General features: G+C 43.9%; 1 protein-coding gene across 1 annotated transcript in view; it reads left to right on the forward strand.

Annotated features, from left to right (window-relative positions):
• RNF19A (ring finger protein 19A, RBR E3 ubiquitin protein ligase) overlaps window positions 1-14,837 on the forward strand; it is a 53,545-nt gene extending 38,708 nt beyond the window's left edge. The window contains exons 5-10 of the mRNA XM_056110753.1: window positions 1,912-2,074; window positions 5,003-5,117; window positions 5,704-5,865; window positions 10,092-10,305; window positions 11,852-11,995; window positions 12,662-14,837. Coding sequence (XP_055966728.1) covers window positions 1,912-2,074; window positions 5,003-5,117; window positions 5,704-5,865; window positions 10,092-10,305; window positions 11,852-11,995; window positions 12,662-13,352 — 1,489 coding nt within the window. The 3' untranslated portion in view covers window positions 13,353-14,837. The remainder of the gene's footprint in view (window positions 1-1,911; window positions 2,075-5,002; window positions 5,118-5,703; window positions 5,866-10,091; window positions 10,306-11,851; window positions 11,996-12,661) is intronic.
• Window positions 14,838-16,676: the final 1,839 nt, after the last annotated feature.

The raw sequence follows: 16,676 nt of genomic DNA on the forward strand, positions 1-16,676 counted from the left end.
AGCTTAGGTTTTATCTGGTTACACCCATCAATCTGGTTACACCCACCTCAGTGCTCCAGAGGCACTTCCACTTCCATTGTGTTTACATGTAAACATGTAAACAGTCTTTCCTATGCTCTCCTTCCCACCCAGTTAATCAGCTTTCCCCTTAATCAGACTTTGTTAATTTGTAAGACCAGTTTCCCAGAAATCTATGATTTTATATGTATCAGTGAAATATTGCCTTTCTCCTCTCCTTATGCCTAATGAACAGTTTACCTTAAAGTAATATCCTTTTTGTATAGATACAGAAAGACTGTTAGCATTATGCTTTGTAATTTAGGATTTGATTGGCCTTGAATATTATTCACTCCTGGGCATCTGCTTTCTCGACTTAAGCCTCAGTTGCCCATAGTTCCTAACACCCCAAAAGCAGGGTCCCGACGAGGGACTGAATGGACCCAGGGCAAGCAGTGAGCTACCCTGGCAGCGAAATGGGCCAGGCCAAGGTGCCACGATTCTTAACTATAAGTTAAGAGTTTGATCATAGACAAATGCTGTCATGATCCAAAGGTAACGACAAGACTAGGATCCTGCTAGGGGTGGGGAAGACTATCTGGCCTGAGCACCGTAGTCTGAGATCAAGATGGCCCTAGGAGAGCAATTCTATAAGTTTAAGATATTTCTTACTGTATCCATACAAAATGATTTATATTATATTCTTGTATGCTTGTTGGACAAGGGGAGGAGAGGCACGCCCATGGGATTATGCTCTAGGGTGGGTCCTCCTGCTGAGGAAGGATCTGTCCTAGGAGCGGTCTTCCCTGAGGCTAAGATTTCTACCCCTGTTGATTTCTACCCCTATTGATTGTGACCACACCTATGTGTAATTGTTTCCCCAATTCCTCATGGAGAGAGGATTTAACTGTACTGTAGGAGTGAGACAGGGGCAGAAAGAAGGAAGAAGAGAGTTCAGAGAGGATCAGAACCCAGACTCCAGAGAAGGAGGATGAAGGGGAATGGAGAAGGAGAATGAAGTAGCTGGGGGAGGAAGAAAGGGGGCAGAGATAGAGAGACAGATGAGGAGAGAATCAGAATAAACTACGACTAGTACCTACCAGCCTGGCCCTCGTTCCTTCCTCTGCCTGACCATCGCCATCGACCTCTCCGGGGTGGTAGAAGGGTGAGACTACCGAACACGGGTGGCGGGAGAGATAGAGCCGCCGCCTTGTGGGTGCAGTGCCCCCCACCTTGTGAGAGCATGCGCTCTTCCAGGCATGCGCTCTCCCACTGAGCTGAGTTCCTGGCTTTTTAATTCTTAAGTTTCCCCCCCTTACCCCCCCCCCCCGCCCCTAATTCCTAATTACATAAATTTAAAAGCAGCCCATTATGCTAGTCATTTGGGATTTACAACTAAAAACCAAAAATGAAATTTCAAAATATAAATTTTAAGAAAAGGGGCCAGATGAAATAGTCCAGGGTAAAGGCACTTGCCTTGCACACGACACACTGTGGTTTGATTCCCAGCATCGTGTCTAGTCCCCAAGGATCTCGAGGAGTGATCCCTGAACACTAAGCTACGAGTAAGCCCAGAGAACTGCTGGGTGTGGCTCCGAAAACCAGTGATCCCTGATTATCACCACATGTGACCCCAAAAACAGGAACAAAACGAAACTTCTTTTATAGATACTGCTTTAGTCTTTTCCCTTTTTGGAAACACCATCAATGCTTAAGGCTTACTCCTGGCTCTGCGCTCTGGAATCACTCCTGGCAGGGGATCGTATGGGGTGCCGGGATCGAACCCAGGTTGGCTCTGTGCAAGACTGGCACCCTACCCACTGTGCTGTCTTCCCCGGCCCTTACTGTAATGTACTATAGATGTTTGCTAGATGTTTTGCAACAGCTACTTCACATTTCATTTTTTTCCTTTAGTCCATCAGGATGTACTTTCTGGGGGAAGAAACCTTGGAGCAGAAAGAAGAAGATATTGTGGCAGCTGGGAACCCTTGTTGGCGCTCCCGTCGGAATTGCTTTGATCGCTGGCATTGCTATCCCTGCAATGATCATTGGCATTCCTGTGTATGTGGGCCGGAAGGTAAAATTCTAGCTTCATTCATGATCTCATTCTAAATCTTTAGCTTTAGAACTGATGGCGTTCACATTATTATTTTTTATTGGTTTTGAAAGACAAAGGCAATTTTTAGTGTTCAGTATAAAGCAATTACTATTTTTCCACAAGATAAATTTTTAGTGTTTGGTAAGCTCCTATGTATGTATACGGAATCGTCTTGTTTTCAAACTGTCTGGATCTGAAAACCTCAGCATGTTTGTATTAGAAATCAATTTTATTAAATTTGAAATATTTAGTGATAAACATCTGACATGACGTATATCCTTGTAAAGTCAGATAAATTAAGAAGTTAATAAATAATTTGTATCCTAAAGCAAATAATTATTAGCTAGCTCCTGAATTATTTAGATAAAAACTTTTTTCCCTCAAATTACGATTAGTAAATATAGTCTTCTGCAGATTGTGGCTATCTTGTAGATAACTCCAGTATCTACAGCTGCCTGCAAATGATGAATTATACTTCACTAGTTAAATAGTTCTTCTTAGAAATGATAAAGGAATAATTTATGATGTGATTTAAAGTATGTTGCTGTCTAATCTAGTAGAATCTTAGAATTGTGAAGTAATTTGAAGAATTGTGAAATGATCTTAAAAACCACCTAACCCAAACCCTACACCTAAGGAGAACAACAAAGCACAAGAATTCGAAAGGAAAGTTCTAAACTCTTATGTCTGATAGATATTATACATACTTTGACTCACTTTAAACTCAACAACAATTTGTGTGTTATAGAGGTTTAGGAAAGTTTATGCAGTTTATCTCAATTACATACAAAGTAGTAAAACTGAGATTTAAACCCAGATGCATAAATTCATTAAATTCACCCCTTATCTAAAACAGTTTATTTAAGACAGTTTCATTCATGACATTTGGACACTATTGACAGAAAGCCAGCCGCTCCTGAGGCAGGTCATTCTGCTGTCAGGTAGCTGTAAATTGTTGAGAAATTCCTATGTTGAGTCAGTGTCTGCTCCCTATCAACTATTTCATTTGGTTTTAGTTCTGTCTTTCCAGCCCATACTCACTACAGGTCTTATCCTCTCGTAGCCAACAGCCATTTTATTTTTTATATTCTACACACGTTACTCCTGTAGTCAGAAAAATAGCAAGCTATACTATTTTTTAAATTAGTTTTTGAATAAAAATAAACAGATATTTGTGAGTTAAATGTTTATTTCAGAAGGCTTTAAGGGGATACAGATTGCTTAAAGTCCCACAGAGGCGATTATCATAATATTCCATTTAATTGACCAAAGCCAGCTGTGGCTAAGAACAGGGCTGTTTGTTCAGGTACTTTGAAATCGAAGTAGAAGGGAAAGAGAGACTCATTCTGTGTGCACTTACGAATAATTCATAGAGGAGAGATAATCTACCTCATTGTTCAAGTGTGAGATGCACTTCCAAGACTTCTTTTTTCAAGCATGTACATACCCAATGGTAGCACTTCAATGAATTAACTTTCTGTTGAAACTGTGTTTTTATGGTGTTTAGGGATCCATACCATTCAGGAAAACCTGTTGGTAAAGAACCAAAGCCTGAGCCTTTATTTACAATAACAAATTGAAAATGTGGTGAGAGGTAGTCAGAAATACTAATTTCACCCAGAAGTAGTAGAAATAGTAGAATAGTATGGTTGCTGTATATTGAACATTGGTGCTTGAGGAGGAAATTTCTTCTAGAAAGTTCCTTTCTCTTGGGAGCTTGTCCTTACAAGCCCTACTCTTTCGATGTTAGTTTTGGCTATTTCTACTTTAGGTTAAGTTTTCCAGGAATGGGAATGGGAGGAGCAAGAAATAGTTGCAGTTTGTTCTGAAGAAGAATGAAAGTGCCTTGGGAAGGTCTCATGAACAATTTAGGGCACAATTTAGGCCATCAAAGCTGGGAAGCGGGAGCAGGATCCGGAGAGATAGTCCAGTGGATTGGGCACTTGCATGCGCTGACCCAGCCAGGTTCAATCCCTGGCAATCCATATAGTTCCCCCGGCCTGCCATGAGTGACCTCTGAGTACAGAGCCAGGAGTCAGCCCTGAGCACCACTGGGTGTGGCCCAAATAAACCAAAAGAAATTTAAATAAAAAGTGAGGGACAGAACTTGAGCAGGAAGCTGAAATGTTCCTTATCCTAGGCATGCTTCGCCCACCTTCCTCCCGTCTTTCCACTGTTCAGTGTGTCTCACAGGATTGATTTTATTTTATATTCTCCAAAATAAACACATAATAACAGCAACTCATTTTATTGTATTTCAGCTTTAATACTGTTTTATAAGTCAGATATTTTCATTTTGAGATTGCCTGTACAATTAGAGGCTGAATCTTAAAATGGAGGATGAAATCATAGCCTTCTCTCTTATAAGTCATATGAGCAGACACCAAACTATTTCCCAAATACCTCACAAGCCACTTTTCACAGATAGATTATATTCTGTTTAGTAGCACCTGTCCCATATAAAGTTGTTAGGTAGATTAACTCCTGTCTTCTGAAGCATTAATTTCCTTTTGTCTCTTTCTGTATCCTCCTTCAACTCGTAAATGGGAGCTCAGGATCCTGAGTTATTTGGTATTTTTCTCAGAAAGGAACCTCAAAAAAACTTGGCTTGAATTGTGATCTTTAGCTATTATTACTACGTTTAAAGGTCAATTTAAAAATGAATATGGGGTCCAGAGGGATTGTACAGGGTCTGCAGTGCTTGCCTTGCATGTAGCCAGCCCGAGTTTGCTCCCCCAGTCCCGTCGTCTCACAAACACAGTCAGGAGTGGCCCCCGAGCACTGAGCTAGGAGCAGCCCAGAGCCCTGTCAGTCCCCACCCCCAAAAACTTACAGGAAGTATAGATCATTTAAATTCAATGTTCATTTTCTCCTTAAACTCACTCCTGTTTTTATTTTTAATTCAAGATTCATAATCGATATGAAGGCAAGGATATTTCCAAGCACAAACGGAATTTGGCCATAGCTGGTGGCGTGACATTGTCTGTGATTGTATCTCCAGTTGTCGCTGCAGTGACTGTAGGTAAGGAAATGCTTTGAAATACTTGTTACCTCACTTTGTATAGGCAAAGTTCATAGAGGGATTTTCAAAGAGCCGAGCATTATGTTTTTGACCACAGGAGTCACGCTTTAATTTATTAGGACAGTTTATGCTGAGCTGTAGAAAAATTCAGTAGCTGTTGGTTAAAAGTGTTATAGACTTGGGGCTGGAGCAATAGCACAGCGGGTAGGGCGTTTGCCTTGCACGCGCCCGACCCGAGTTCGATTCCCAGCATTCCATATGGTCCCCCGAGCTCCGCCAGGGATAATTCCTGAGTGCAGAGCCAGGAGTAACCCCTGTGCATTGCCGGGTGTGACCCAAAAAGCAAATAAATAAAAGTGTTAGAGACTCAAGAACCTATATTTCAGACCTTTCTCCCCTTCCTATGTATCACCTGAAAGGCATGGTAGTTTTGAATTTGTTCATGTCCCTTAACTGATCAAACCCACTTTTGACAGGTTGCATAGGCCTAGTGTCAACCCTCACACTCTTCCCTTGTATGTTGATTTTTGAAACGACTATGACTTACTCGTTTGTGTTTATAATGACTAACTTAATTCCTCTCTAGGTATCGGTGTCCCTATTATGTTAGCTTATGTTTATGGCGTCGTTCCAATTTCTCTCTGTCGAAGTGGAGGTTGTGGAGTCTCAGCAGGCAATGGGAAAGGAGTCCGGATTGAATTTGATGATGAAAATGATATCAATGTTGGTGGAACTAACACAGCTGTAGGTAAGTCCTTTAAACAGCAAAAAGAAATGTCCTTTCTGTTACTTTTAAGTGGGGGGAGGTTGTAGGTAACACGCGAGTCAGGGTTTGCTTGCCCTCCTTTTATGAGGCCTCGGGCTCATCCCGCAACGTGAGCTGCCAGGGGAGATTATCAGTGAAAGCAGACGGAATAATTTTGGGTTCCAAATCTCCGGAAAAAAAGCATAGAAACTTGAGACTTTTAATCTTAAACTTTGCCTGAAATATTACAAATTAGTAAGAAAAGAACTTGAGTTTTCCAGGATTCAGCTTTCGGACTGCATGTCTCGGTTTGTGCCCACTCCCCAGATGTTCTCTGTTGGTTAGGGGGACTGTTCTTAAATCTGCATCTAGTCTGGAATTCTCCCTTGAACTTTGCACTTGACATCTGACTCTCCTCTCTAATCTGTGCTTGGTTGTCTCAACAAGAATTTCAAGCCTGACCTGTCTAGAGGACTCTCCAGTCTAAAACCTGTTATTCTTACTTTAATAAGTTACTTCCCCATTCTTACTGTCACTCGGAACCAAAACCTTTCCTTAGACTGACTCCCCATTTTCTCTTGTTACTTACATCTGATCCATCAGCAAATTCTGCTGCTTCCTTAAGCATTTAGATATCATCCGACCATTTCTCACCTGTCTCCGTCACTATTTTATTCATTCAAGCTTTTGTTCTCTTTTGTAAACCATTGCAGCCCCTTAACCGATCCATTAGCTTCTCATTCACTATTCCACAGCACAGTTGTAGTGAAAATTTTTAAACAAAGTAAATTGTTTGCCACTCACCTTTAAATAGCGTTAAATATGCTAAGGGAAAAAAAATCAAGATCCTTATTATCGCCCATGGGGACCCAGGCTGCCTCTCTGAACTTCCTCCTGTGTCCTATTTCATACTGCTCTTCTTGATGTTCCCTAAGATGACAAGCACACCTATTTCTAGGGATTTAGGGCTTATTCTTTACTTGCTCTGGTCTTACAAATATTACCTTATGGAACCAGAGAGATGGTCTAGGGGTTAAGGCACTTGCCTTGTACACAGCCAACCCCAGTTTGATTCTCAGTATCACATATGGCCCCCGAGGCCCCACTAGGAATGATCCCTCAGCACAGCCAGGTGTGGCCCAAAACCCAAATAATGACGGTGATGATGATGATGATGATGATGATGATGATGATAAATAGGGTCACGAACTCACCAATCGAAAGACAAAAGTGTCTTTTAAATCAGAAAACAAAAGCCAACCTGCTCTCTGGGAGACTCTTGAGTTCTAGTGATAATTATAGACTGAAAATAAAAGCTTAGAAAATGATCATGCAGACAGGTGGTAGTCTAAAAAAGTCAGGGAGAACATAATTTACGTCAGATAAAATAGGCTGGAGCGATAGCACAGCGGGTAGGGCGTTCGCCTTACACGCGGCCAACATGGCCGACCCGAGTTCGATTCCTCCGCCCCTCTCAGAGAGCCCAGCAAGCTACCGAGAGTATTCGATATGCCAGACACAGTAACAACAAAGTCTCCAATGGAGACGTTACTGGGCCCGCTCGAGCAAATCGACGATCAGCGGGAGGGCCTTTAGGGATGGAGCGATAGCACAGCGGTAGGGCGTTCGCCTTACAAGCGGCCAACATGGCCGACCTGAGTTCGATTCCTCCGCCCCTCTCGGAGAGCCCGGCAAGCTACCGAGAGTATTGGATATGTCAGACACAGTAACAACAAAGTCTCCAACGGAGACGTTACTGGGCCCGCTCGAGCAAATCGACGATCAACGGGAGGGCCTTTACCTTTTTACCTAAAATAGACTTCAGATTTGAAGAAGGTAGCAAGAAGCAGGAATGGACATAGTACGATAGAATGACCTAATCAGTCCCTGGAAGACTCATGCTCTCCACATGTGTACCTGACAACAGAGATCCTTGCTCATGAATTGGAAGAATTAATATGATCAAAATGACCACCCTATCCTGTCAGATTTAAAGCTATTCCTTTCAGAATCCAGTGATATTCTTCAAGGAAATAGAATAAACACTACTGAAATGGAATGGAACCACAAAAGTCCCTAACTAGTCAAATCAAGCCCAAGACCAAAGAATGGTGGCCTCACTCTTCCCCGGCCCCCAACTCAAACTATACTCCAAAGAAAACTATCCTCCAAAGCAACAGTAATCCAATGATATGTGCCAGTGGGATGGAATTGAGAACCCAGAATTAAATACTCTCACATGTGGGCAGTTAATTTATGACATGAGCATTAAAGCATGAAAATCTAGTACCCGGTACTAGGAAAGCCAGGTAGTGGTAGTACAGCAGATGGGACAGTATGGCCTTACATCCCAGTAGTAGGCCCCCAGCCCTTCTAGGAGTAATTCCTGAGCTCGCAGCCATAAATAAGCCCTGAGCACAGACAGGTGTGGGCTCTCCACCCCTGAAAAAGGATGAAATAGGGCCATAATCTGATACTATACACACAAAAAAGTTAATAAACTAGGTTCAAAACGTGGATGGTAGATCTGAAACCATAAAGTACGTAAAAACAAACAAACAAAAAAAACAGGCAAAACACTCCGTGATACTGATTTTCTGTGGTGTATTTGGGAGTTTTTCTCCAACAGAAAAGTAACAAGAGCAAAAATTAATGAGATTGTATGAAAAGCAAACAAGAAACTTCACAGTTAAACTATCATTAAAATGGGAAAGAGGGGCCAGAGAGCTGATGAGCTGAGCACCTACTTTGCATGTAGGAAAGTGGCCTGGGTTCAAGCCCCAACATTCCATATGGGCCCCAGAGCACTGCCAAGCACAGAGTAGCCCCAGGGCACCACCAGGTGAGGCCCAAATACCAGAAAAAAAACAACAAAACAAAAAAAGCCCAATAACAAAACAGAAAAGACAGGGTGCTGGGGAATTTGCTTAAGTTCCCACATATGCTTAGCATGTGTGAAGTGCTAAATTCTATCCCTAGAACCTCACAGGACCTTGAGCAGCACCAGGTGTATTCCTGGTGACCCTGATGCAACACAGGGTATGCTGCAATTGGGTCACCAAGGCCTTAGCACCTTACCACCAGCATGAGTATCACCAGAAATTGCCTCTATAATAAAAAGCAAAGCACAGAAATGAAAAGGTAGAAAGAACTACTGGGGCTGTAGGCCAGTGACAAGGGGTGTGTGTGTTTGTGTGTATGAGGCCCTGGATTCCACCAAAAACAAATAAAAGGTACCCCCACGAATGGGGAAAAAATAATTGCACAGAAGGCTAATATCCAAGGTGGAATTAATGAAATTCAGGGAAAAAAAAAAACAGAATAGGGAGAAGAAGTGAACAGATACATCTCCAAAGACAGCATACAGGTGGCCAACAGGCTCATGAAAAAAATAGTATCACTTAATCGGGAAAATGCAAATCAGAACAACAGCAGGATCATCTCACTCCTGTAAAAAGTGGCTCATTAAAAAAAAAAGTAGTGTATTTTTTATTTTTAGTATTCTCATTGGGATTACAAATTGATTCAGCCTTTGAAAAATTTTTGGATTTTTTAAAAGCTATTAAAAATAGCCAGAGTATAGCAGAGGAGGGAGTCAAGGTGCAGGGTGGAATAGCGCTGGGCTCCTGGAAAAGATGAAGCCTTGCCATTTGTCACACGGCGAACGGAGCAGGCTGTGCGAATCCTCACAGTCAGGCAGGAAGAAGACACGTAGCTGAGTATCTCACTCGGACACAGAAGTAGAAACAGTCCAAGCCAAACTCGGAACTGGAGAGCTGAGACTTTGGGGGAGGGATACAGAGAACTGCGATGTAGGAACGTGGATGCTGCTGGCAGGTATAGTGTGGTCATAGATACTTCGGAGAAGTTGAAATTAGACCCCTAACACACAGCATTAGTCATGCAAATTGGGGTCTGTCTTTTAATCCAGGTTGAGTCTCAGTTATTCCTCTTGGGGTCAGAGAGAGCTCAGTAGCTCAGTGAGCTGAGCGCGGGCTTTGCCTATGGGTGACCCGGATTTGATCCCCTGCATCACATGGTCTCCCAGGCGCCACCAGGCATTACCCCAGAACAGCAGCCGCAACAACAATGACTTTTCTTTACTCTGTTCCTGTCTTTGTTTTATGCTTTTCAGGGCGCAAAAATGATAGTACCCTTTGGAAGCCATGGGGCACTTAGAGAAAAAAAAGTAATAAATGGACTAATCTCCTTGAAATATTTGCATTTAGATACAACTTCCGTAGCAGAAGCAAGACACAACCCGAGCATAGGGGAGGGGAGTGTCGGTGGTCTCACTGGCAGCCTGAGCGCCAGTGGGAGCCACATGGACCGCATTGGGGCCATCCGTGACAACCTGAGTGAAACGGCCAGCACCATGGCCCTAGCCGGGGCCAGCATCACAGGCAGTCTGTCTGGAAGTGCCATGGTGAACTGCTTCAACAGGTATGAAATGGGTCTGTGCTGCGTCTGCCCCTTCCCTTAGCTACGAAGTATTTGTTAGGTTTAGAATTTTGAGCACAGAAGCACCCTAATTGCATGTGACTCTCGAATGTCAGGATTGACAACAGCGATATTAAAAAATAACAGTGCTGCAGTAAGCAGTAAGTAGATTTTTGCATGTTTGATTTTTCTGTCTCAGCTGTGCCCAAGGTAGGATAAAACTTGGGCATAACCTTCTGCCTGTCAGATTTGATGTTCTGTGTCACTGCTGGAGCTGTTTCAGCGGACACGATCCAGACAGTGCGCAAGCCTGAGCCCCACCTGGGGCGGAAATGAGGTGTGGGCGGTTAGCTGGGAGCAGGTGAGCCAGTGCACCTGGGATGCTCTGGGTTCGTTCACCGGACCTCTTCCTGAAGCCAGCGAGGGCGCCTGGAAAGGTGGTGCTTTTCTTGTCGGGGTAGGCTGCACGTGGCAGTGCTTCGGGCTGCTCCCTGTCCCCAGCCTCTCCAGCTCAGGGAATCGGACTGCTGGGGGCTGAACGTGCCCTTCTCCCCTGGGGAGACAGCACAGGGCCAAGGGACTTGTCTTGCACGTGGCCGACATAGTCTCCACCCCAGCACCACATATGGGCTCGAGCACAGCCAAGCGTGATCCCTGCGCACGGCTGGGTGCGGCCCGGAAACAAGCCCTTGCGCTCCAGCCCTGTGAGCTGTCTCCTTGGCCTGGATTAAAGCATCATCTTGGTTTTCTTTTTGACTTTCGTTTTCACTTTAATTCACTGTTTTTCAGTTCCTTATTAGTCCTGTTTTTTAAAGTCTTTGAGAGGTAAGAGAGGGTACATAAATTTAAGAAATATGTCAATCTTATATGTGCCCCATTACATCTACATTTTAAAGCTGTAGATTATACCTTATTGAAAGAATCAGATATATATGTTATTACTGTTTATTGTAGTTTTTTAGAAATATAGAGCGCAGCATTTTTGTTTGTTTGGGGGCTACACCTGTCAGTGCTCAGGGTCTACTCCTGGCTCTGCACTCAGGGATTCTTCCTTGTGGGGCTCAGCATACCACATGGTGTGCCAGGGATTGCCAGTTTGACTGTGTTGAAGACAAGCACCCTACCCCTTGTACTGTCTCTCCAGTCCATTATCCTTTGATTCATTACTCTGTCGTGTGCAATAGTTGATAATGTGTTCAGATTTTGTATTTAGTTCTCTGTAACATAGCAGGCAAAGCACTACAGTGCAGTTGAGAATAATGAAGCCTACTTAACTTAAAATACTTTTGTGTCTTTTTTTTAAATGTTGCTCTCTTACTACCTTACTTAGAAAGCAGTGAATTTCCCCCTGTTATTTGCATAGCTGGTACTGTTTGGTGTGCTTCGGTAGAATTTCACTAACCAAATAATAGGAAACTAAGAAAACGTATTACAGTTGTGTCCAGACTAGTTTCTTGTTACTAGGATTCATAGCAGAATTAAAGATGCATATTACAGTAGCAGTGCCATCATATATAACTTTGTTTTTCTCTGATACCCCTTCTTTAAGGTTGGAGGTGCAAGCAGATGTACAGAAAGAACGTTCTAGTCTAAGTGGAGAATCTGGCACTGTCAGCCTGGGGACAGTTAGTGATAATGCCAGCACCAAAGCAATGGCAGGATCCATTCTGAATTCCTACATCCCTTTGGACAAGTAAGGAAAGAAACATTAGAAAATCAAAATGTGTTCAGGTTTGGGGAGGCTCATGGTGGGAGATACTTACCGGCAGAGCTCGGGGCCCAGGAACAATGCCAAGTAATATTTAGTCCGTCTGTGGGACCTGGAGTTTAAAAAAATTTTTTTAAGTCTAAAAAGTATAAAAAGCATTAATCCTATAATTAGGCGAGTTCCCACAAGTGATGATTGCAGCTAGTAGGTTCTCTGGGAAAATTACCTGTTGGCGTGTCCAGGAAGCAAGTCTATCGAGAGTGCGAATGATGTGAGTCGTCACTAGTAGGATTGGGGGAGAAGGGGGCCTGGCTGCTAAGTGAAGCGTTTCTTGGGGTGGGGACGAGACAGTGGTCACAGTGCACAGCTCTGTGAAGTACTAAGGAGCACTCTCGAGAGAGGTGAGCTCTCTGGCCTGTAGCCTGGAAGAAACGAAAACCGGAAAGGTAGTCAGACGTGGGGAACGGCAGACGCGGCAGAAGTAGCTGCTGCTTGCCCTCCTCCTTCCGTGAAGGCAGGCCCCAGGTGTCCTGCGGTGCTTTTTCAGGGCAGTATCCCAGACTGGTGTGTTCTGAGGCTAGTCTTTCAGCCCAGGTCACCCAGGGCACAACAGCCATCCCGCATAACCCGCGTTTGTTCTCTCCCGCCCAGAGACGGCAGCAGTATGGAGGTGCAAGTGGACATTGAGTCCAAGCCGTCCAAGTTCAGGCACAGCAGCGGGAGCAGCAGCGTGGAGGACGCCAGTGGTCCCCGGAGTCATGCGGCCGGCCCCGCCAGCGGCCTGCCTGAGGGGAAGTCCGGCGCCCCCAAGTGGTCCAAAGAAGCTCCGGCAGGAAAGAAGCCCAAAAGTGGCAAACTGAGGAAGAAGAGCACCATGAAGATAAACGAGACCCGCGAGGACATGGACGCGCAGCTGCTCGAGCAGCAGAGCACGAACTCCAGTGAGTTTGAGGCGCCATCCCTCAGCGACAGCGTGCCCTCTGTGGCCGAGTCCCACTCGAGTCATTTTTCTGAGTTCAGCTGCTCCGACCTGGAAAGCATGAAAACGTCCTGTAGCCACGGGTCCAGTGACTACCATGCTCGCTTTGCCACCGTCAGCATTCTTCCCGAGGTGGAGAACGACCGACTGGAAAACTCCCCACACCAGTGTAGCATTTCTGTGCTCCCCAAGACGGCCTCGTGTCCAGACGGCCCACAGTCGGCTCACAGTGCTGAGGAGCACGGCAGCAGCGGGATGAAACCCAAGGTGGACTTGTACTTTGGGGATGAACTCAAAGAAACCAATAACAACCACTCACGCCAGACAGTGGAGTTAAAAGTTGCAATTCAGACTGAAATCTAGGCCTCTAAATGCTGCAAAAATCATAACCACTGAACAACCTTGTTCGGGGCTCGTCGAACTATATGTGACAACTCGTAAGTTTCAAGTTACCAGCAAATGCCGGGTTACATGATGCTCATGCAGATCCTTCTTCTGTGTTCAGCAAAGCATTGTCTTTCACGTGGATCTTAAATTACCTGACCCTGAAAAGAAGGCTTTAAAAATGTACTCTTGTAAGGACAAAAGATCTGCAGAGAAGTTCTATGTTTTGTGAATTTGCCACAAAGCATTGCTTGAAGCACATACTTGTATATTTAGATAGAATTTGGCTTAATTTATACTCCATATAAAATACTAATGCAGCATTCTGGTGGAGAAAACTTGAGACTTAGGGAGAAGTGGTTAGTGACATTTTATTGAAACCACTATAGGATACTGTTTATAGGATACTTGCCAGGTTACCCTCAGTATATGATATTCTTTGTAATGTTTCTATAACTCAGCATAAAATTCATTTCTTCATACATGTGGATATATAAAGCTTCGCAGCCCATTTGCTACCATTTGGATACTTGGACACTTTGAGCAAGATTGTGGCAGTTTTTGCACAACTTTGAAATAGAAATATCTGGTACTCTATTTATCTTGTGTATGGTTGATGCCATCAGTAGAAGAAAAGTATAAAAGTAGGTAGTGAAGTATATTGACAGCACCAAATGAGATACATAAAACTGCAAAATAAAATTTCATTTGTAAGTATTACAGAAAAAAACACCTTCCACTAAGGGGCCTCTCTGCCCCGTTGATCCTCGGTGCCTTTGAATAGACTGGATTTTAAGGGCCCAGTTGCTTGAGAATTTTGCTGTATTGTTTTCCATAGTGTCCTCTATAGCACCTTGATTATGTAAAAAAATACAGGATAAACATAAGTATGATTAATAACAATGCTGAAAAAAGTGTTAGCCTACCAAAGACACACTCAGGCTTTTGTGACTATCTTTACATAACCTCATTTTTTAATACATGCGTACCTTTCCCAATCATGAAGTCAGAGCTTTGTGTCGAGCTTAGATCAATTGCTAAGGAGGGTCCACATAGGGCTGGTTTTCTTTGCTTTTGCTTTTGTTTATGGAAGACGTTTAGCTGACATAAGCAGAAGTTGGCCAAAATACTGCCTGTACTGTTAATTTCCTGTATAATTTCTCTTAAATAAAACAGGTTAACCTCAATTACAGCAGTGAAAACTTTCCATCCTACGTGTTTTTTTATAAGTGTTACCATGATGGTGCTACTGAGCATTTTTTTTTAATAAAAAATGCCATGGGCTGCAGTCTTCTTAATCACTTTTTCTTACAGGTTCACCCAGCTTAGAACACTAGTGCCAGTTATTTTATTTGATTATGCTTATCGTATTTATATATTTGTTTGCATTCCAATTTTGTTCAGTAGTGAGTGTGTAAACTGCATACATGAAATAAATGTAAATACTGATGTATTGCTGCCTTATGGTTTGTGCACAGGTGTGTTTTATAAATACAGAAATAATCATTTGTCATGTAATAGTTATTCATGAGTATTACAAGCCATCAAGATAATTTTTCAAGGGGCTGGAGCAATAGCACAGCGGGTAGGGCGTTTGCCTTGCATGCAGCCAACCCGGGTTCGATTCCCAGCATCCCATATGGTCCCCTAAGCACCGCCAGGGGTGATTCCTGAGTGCAGAGCCAGGAGTAACCCCTGTGCATTGCCGGGTGTGACCCAAAAAAAATAAAAGATAATTTTTCATCCAGTTTGAAGGGAAGGATAGCTGACGTTGTTGTTAACAGTGTTTCAAACCAAACTTTTTTCATGAGTCATTCCAACCTCTTCAGAAAGAGGCAGTTTTCTGCTTCAACATGAAGTATATTGATTGGAAAATAAGCATTCTAACATTAAGTGGTGAAAAGATACAATAGATATAAATCCTCACTTTAAAGGTAAAACAAAAATCTTAAAAGAGTAGAACATTCTTGAGGCCAGAGAGATAGTACAGCGGGTAAGGCGTTTGCCTTGCATACAGCTGACCTGGGTTCAAGTCCCAGCACTCCATATGGTCTGAGCACCACCAGGAGAGATCCACGAGTACAGAGTCAAGTGTCAGCCCAGAGCATTGCTGGGTGTGGCCAGAAGCAAAACAAAAGTTCACCCCCTAAGCAGTTAACTATGAAACTAAACAAACACAAACACTATCTCCCCCCCCCCCCCCCCCCCCCCCCCCCGCCGTTGTTCATCAAGCGGGCCCAGTAACATCTCCATTTTGAGACTTATTGTTACTGTGTTTGGCATATCGAATACGTCACAGGTAGCTTTCCAGGCTTTGCTGTGCAGGCGAGATACTCTGGGTAGCTTGCCAGGCTCTCTGAGAGGGGTGGAGGAATCGAACCCGGCTCAGCCGGGCTGGCTGCCTGCAAGGCAAACGCCCTACTGCTCTGCTGTCACTGAAACTGGAGCCATTTAAATTCGAGGGAACAATAATGAAATTTTTTAGTCTTACCAGCTTCTGTAATATTCGTACATTTTTTCCTGTTATCCTGTCACGTAGTTCATAGTTGGTGAAAACTTGGAGCTGCAGATACAGCACAACAGTCTGCAACGCGCCAAACAAAATTCACAGACTATTTGAAAACATTCACTCCCTCCCTGACTTTTTTATAAAAGAGACTAAAGATGAAAAGCCCAGCAAAAGCAAAGCCATGTTGGGAGGCCACTGCATCTCTGTCAACCCATCTGTCATTCTGTGGGTTGTCCCCCACCCCCTTCACCCAGCACCCAGCACTTTACAAAAGGGTCCAAACCTTTCAACAGCCTTCAGAAGTTCTTTCCACACCAAGGACTCCCTCAGAATTGGACTGAGTAAAACATACTCCCATTACTCTGAAATTCCACTCTAGAATCGCTCAGAAACAACTGAGCAAGTTGCACGGGCAGGGGAGAGGGGGGTGGTGCGGACCCCTGACCCCAAAGGAGCTGAGCCAGGTCACATCCTGGCACTGAAGCTTGACTGACACTGACAGTGTTGGCCATGGGCCACCAGAAGTGGATCCCCAGCATTTCTTGGAAGAACCACCCACCCCCCTCCCAAGTAGTTTGGGTTTGGGGCCACTCCTGGCCATGCTCAGAAACTCTTCCAGCTCTTGGGTGCTAGGGAAGGGTCCTGGAACTCTGTGCCATGTGGGTGCCCTCCAGCGCTTTGAACCATCCATTTTGGCCCCCAAAGTCTCCTCAAAGCCTACCATACCCTCAAGTCTGTAACTGAAAAATCATGGTTACGGAGGAGAAGAATCAAAGAGCATGCTGGAATACCCT

The sequence above is a fragment of the Sorex fumeus genome, unplaced genomic scaffold (genome assembly GCF_029834395.1).
Source record: "Sorex fumeus unplaced genomic scaffold, SorFum_2.1 ptg000002l, whole genome shotgun sequence".
Lineage (NCBI taxonomy): Eukaryota > Metazoa > Chordata > Mammalia > Eulipotyphla > Soricidae > Sorex > Sorex fumeus.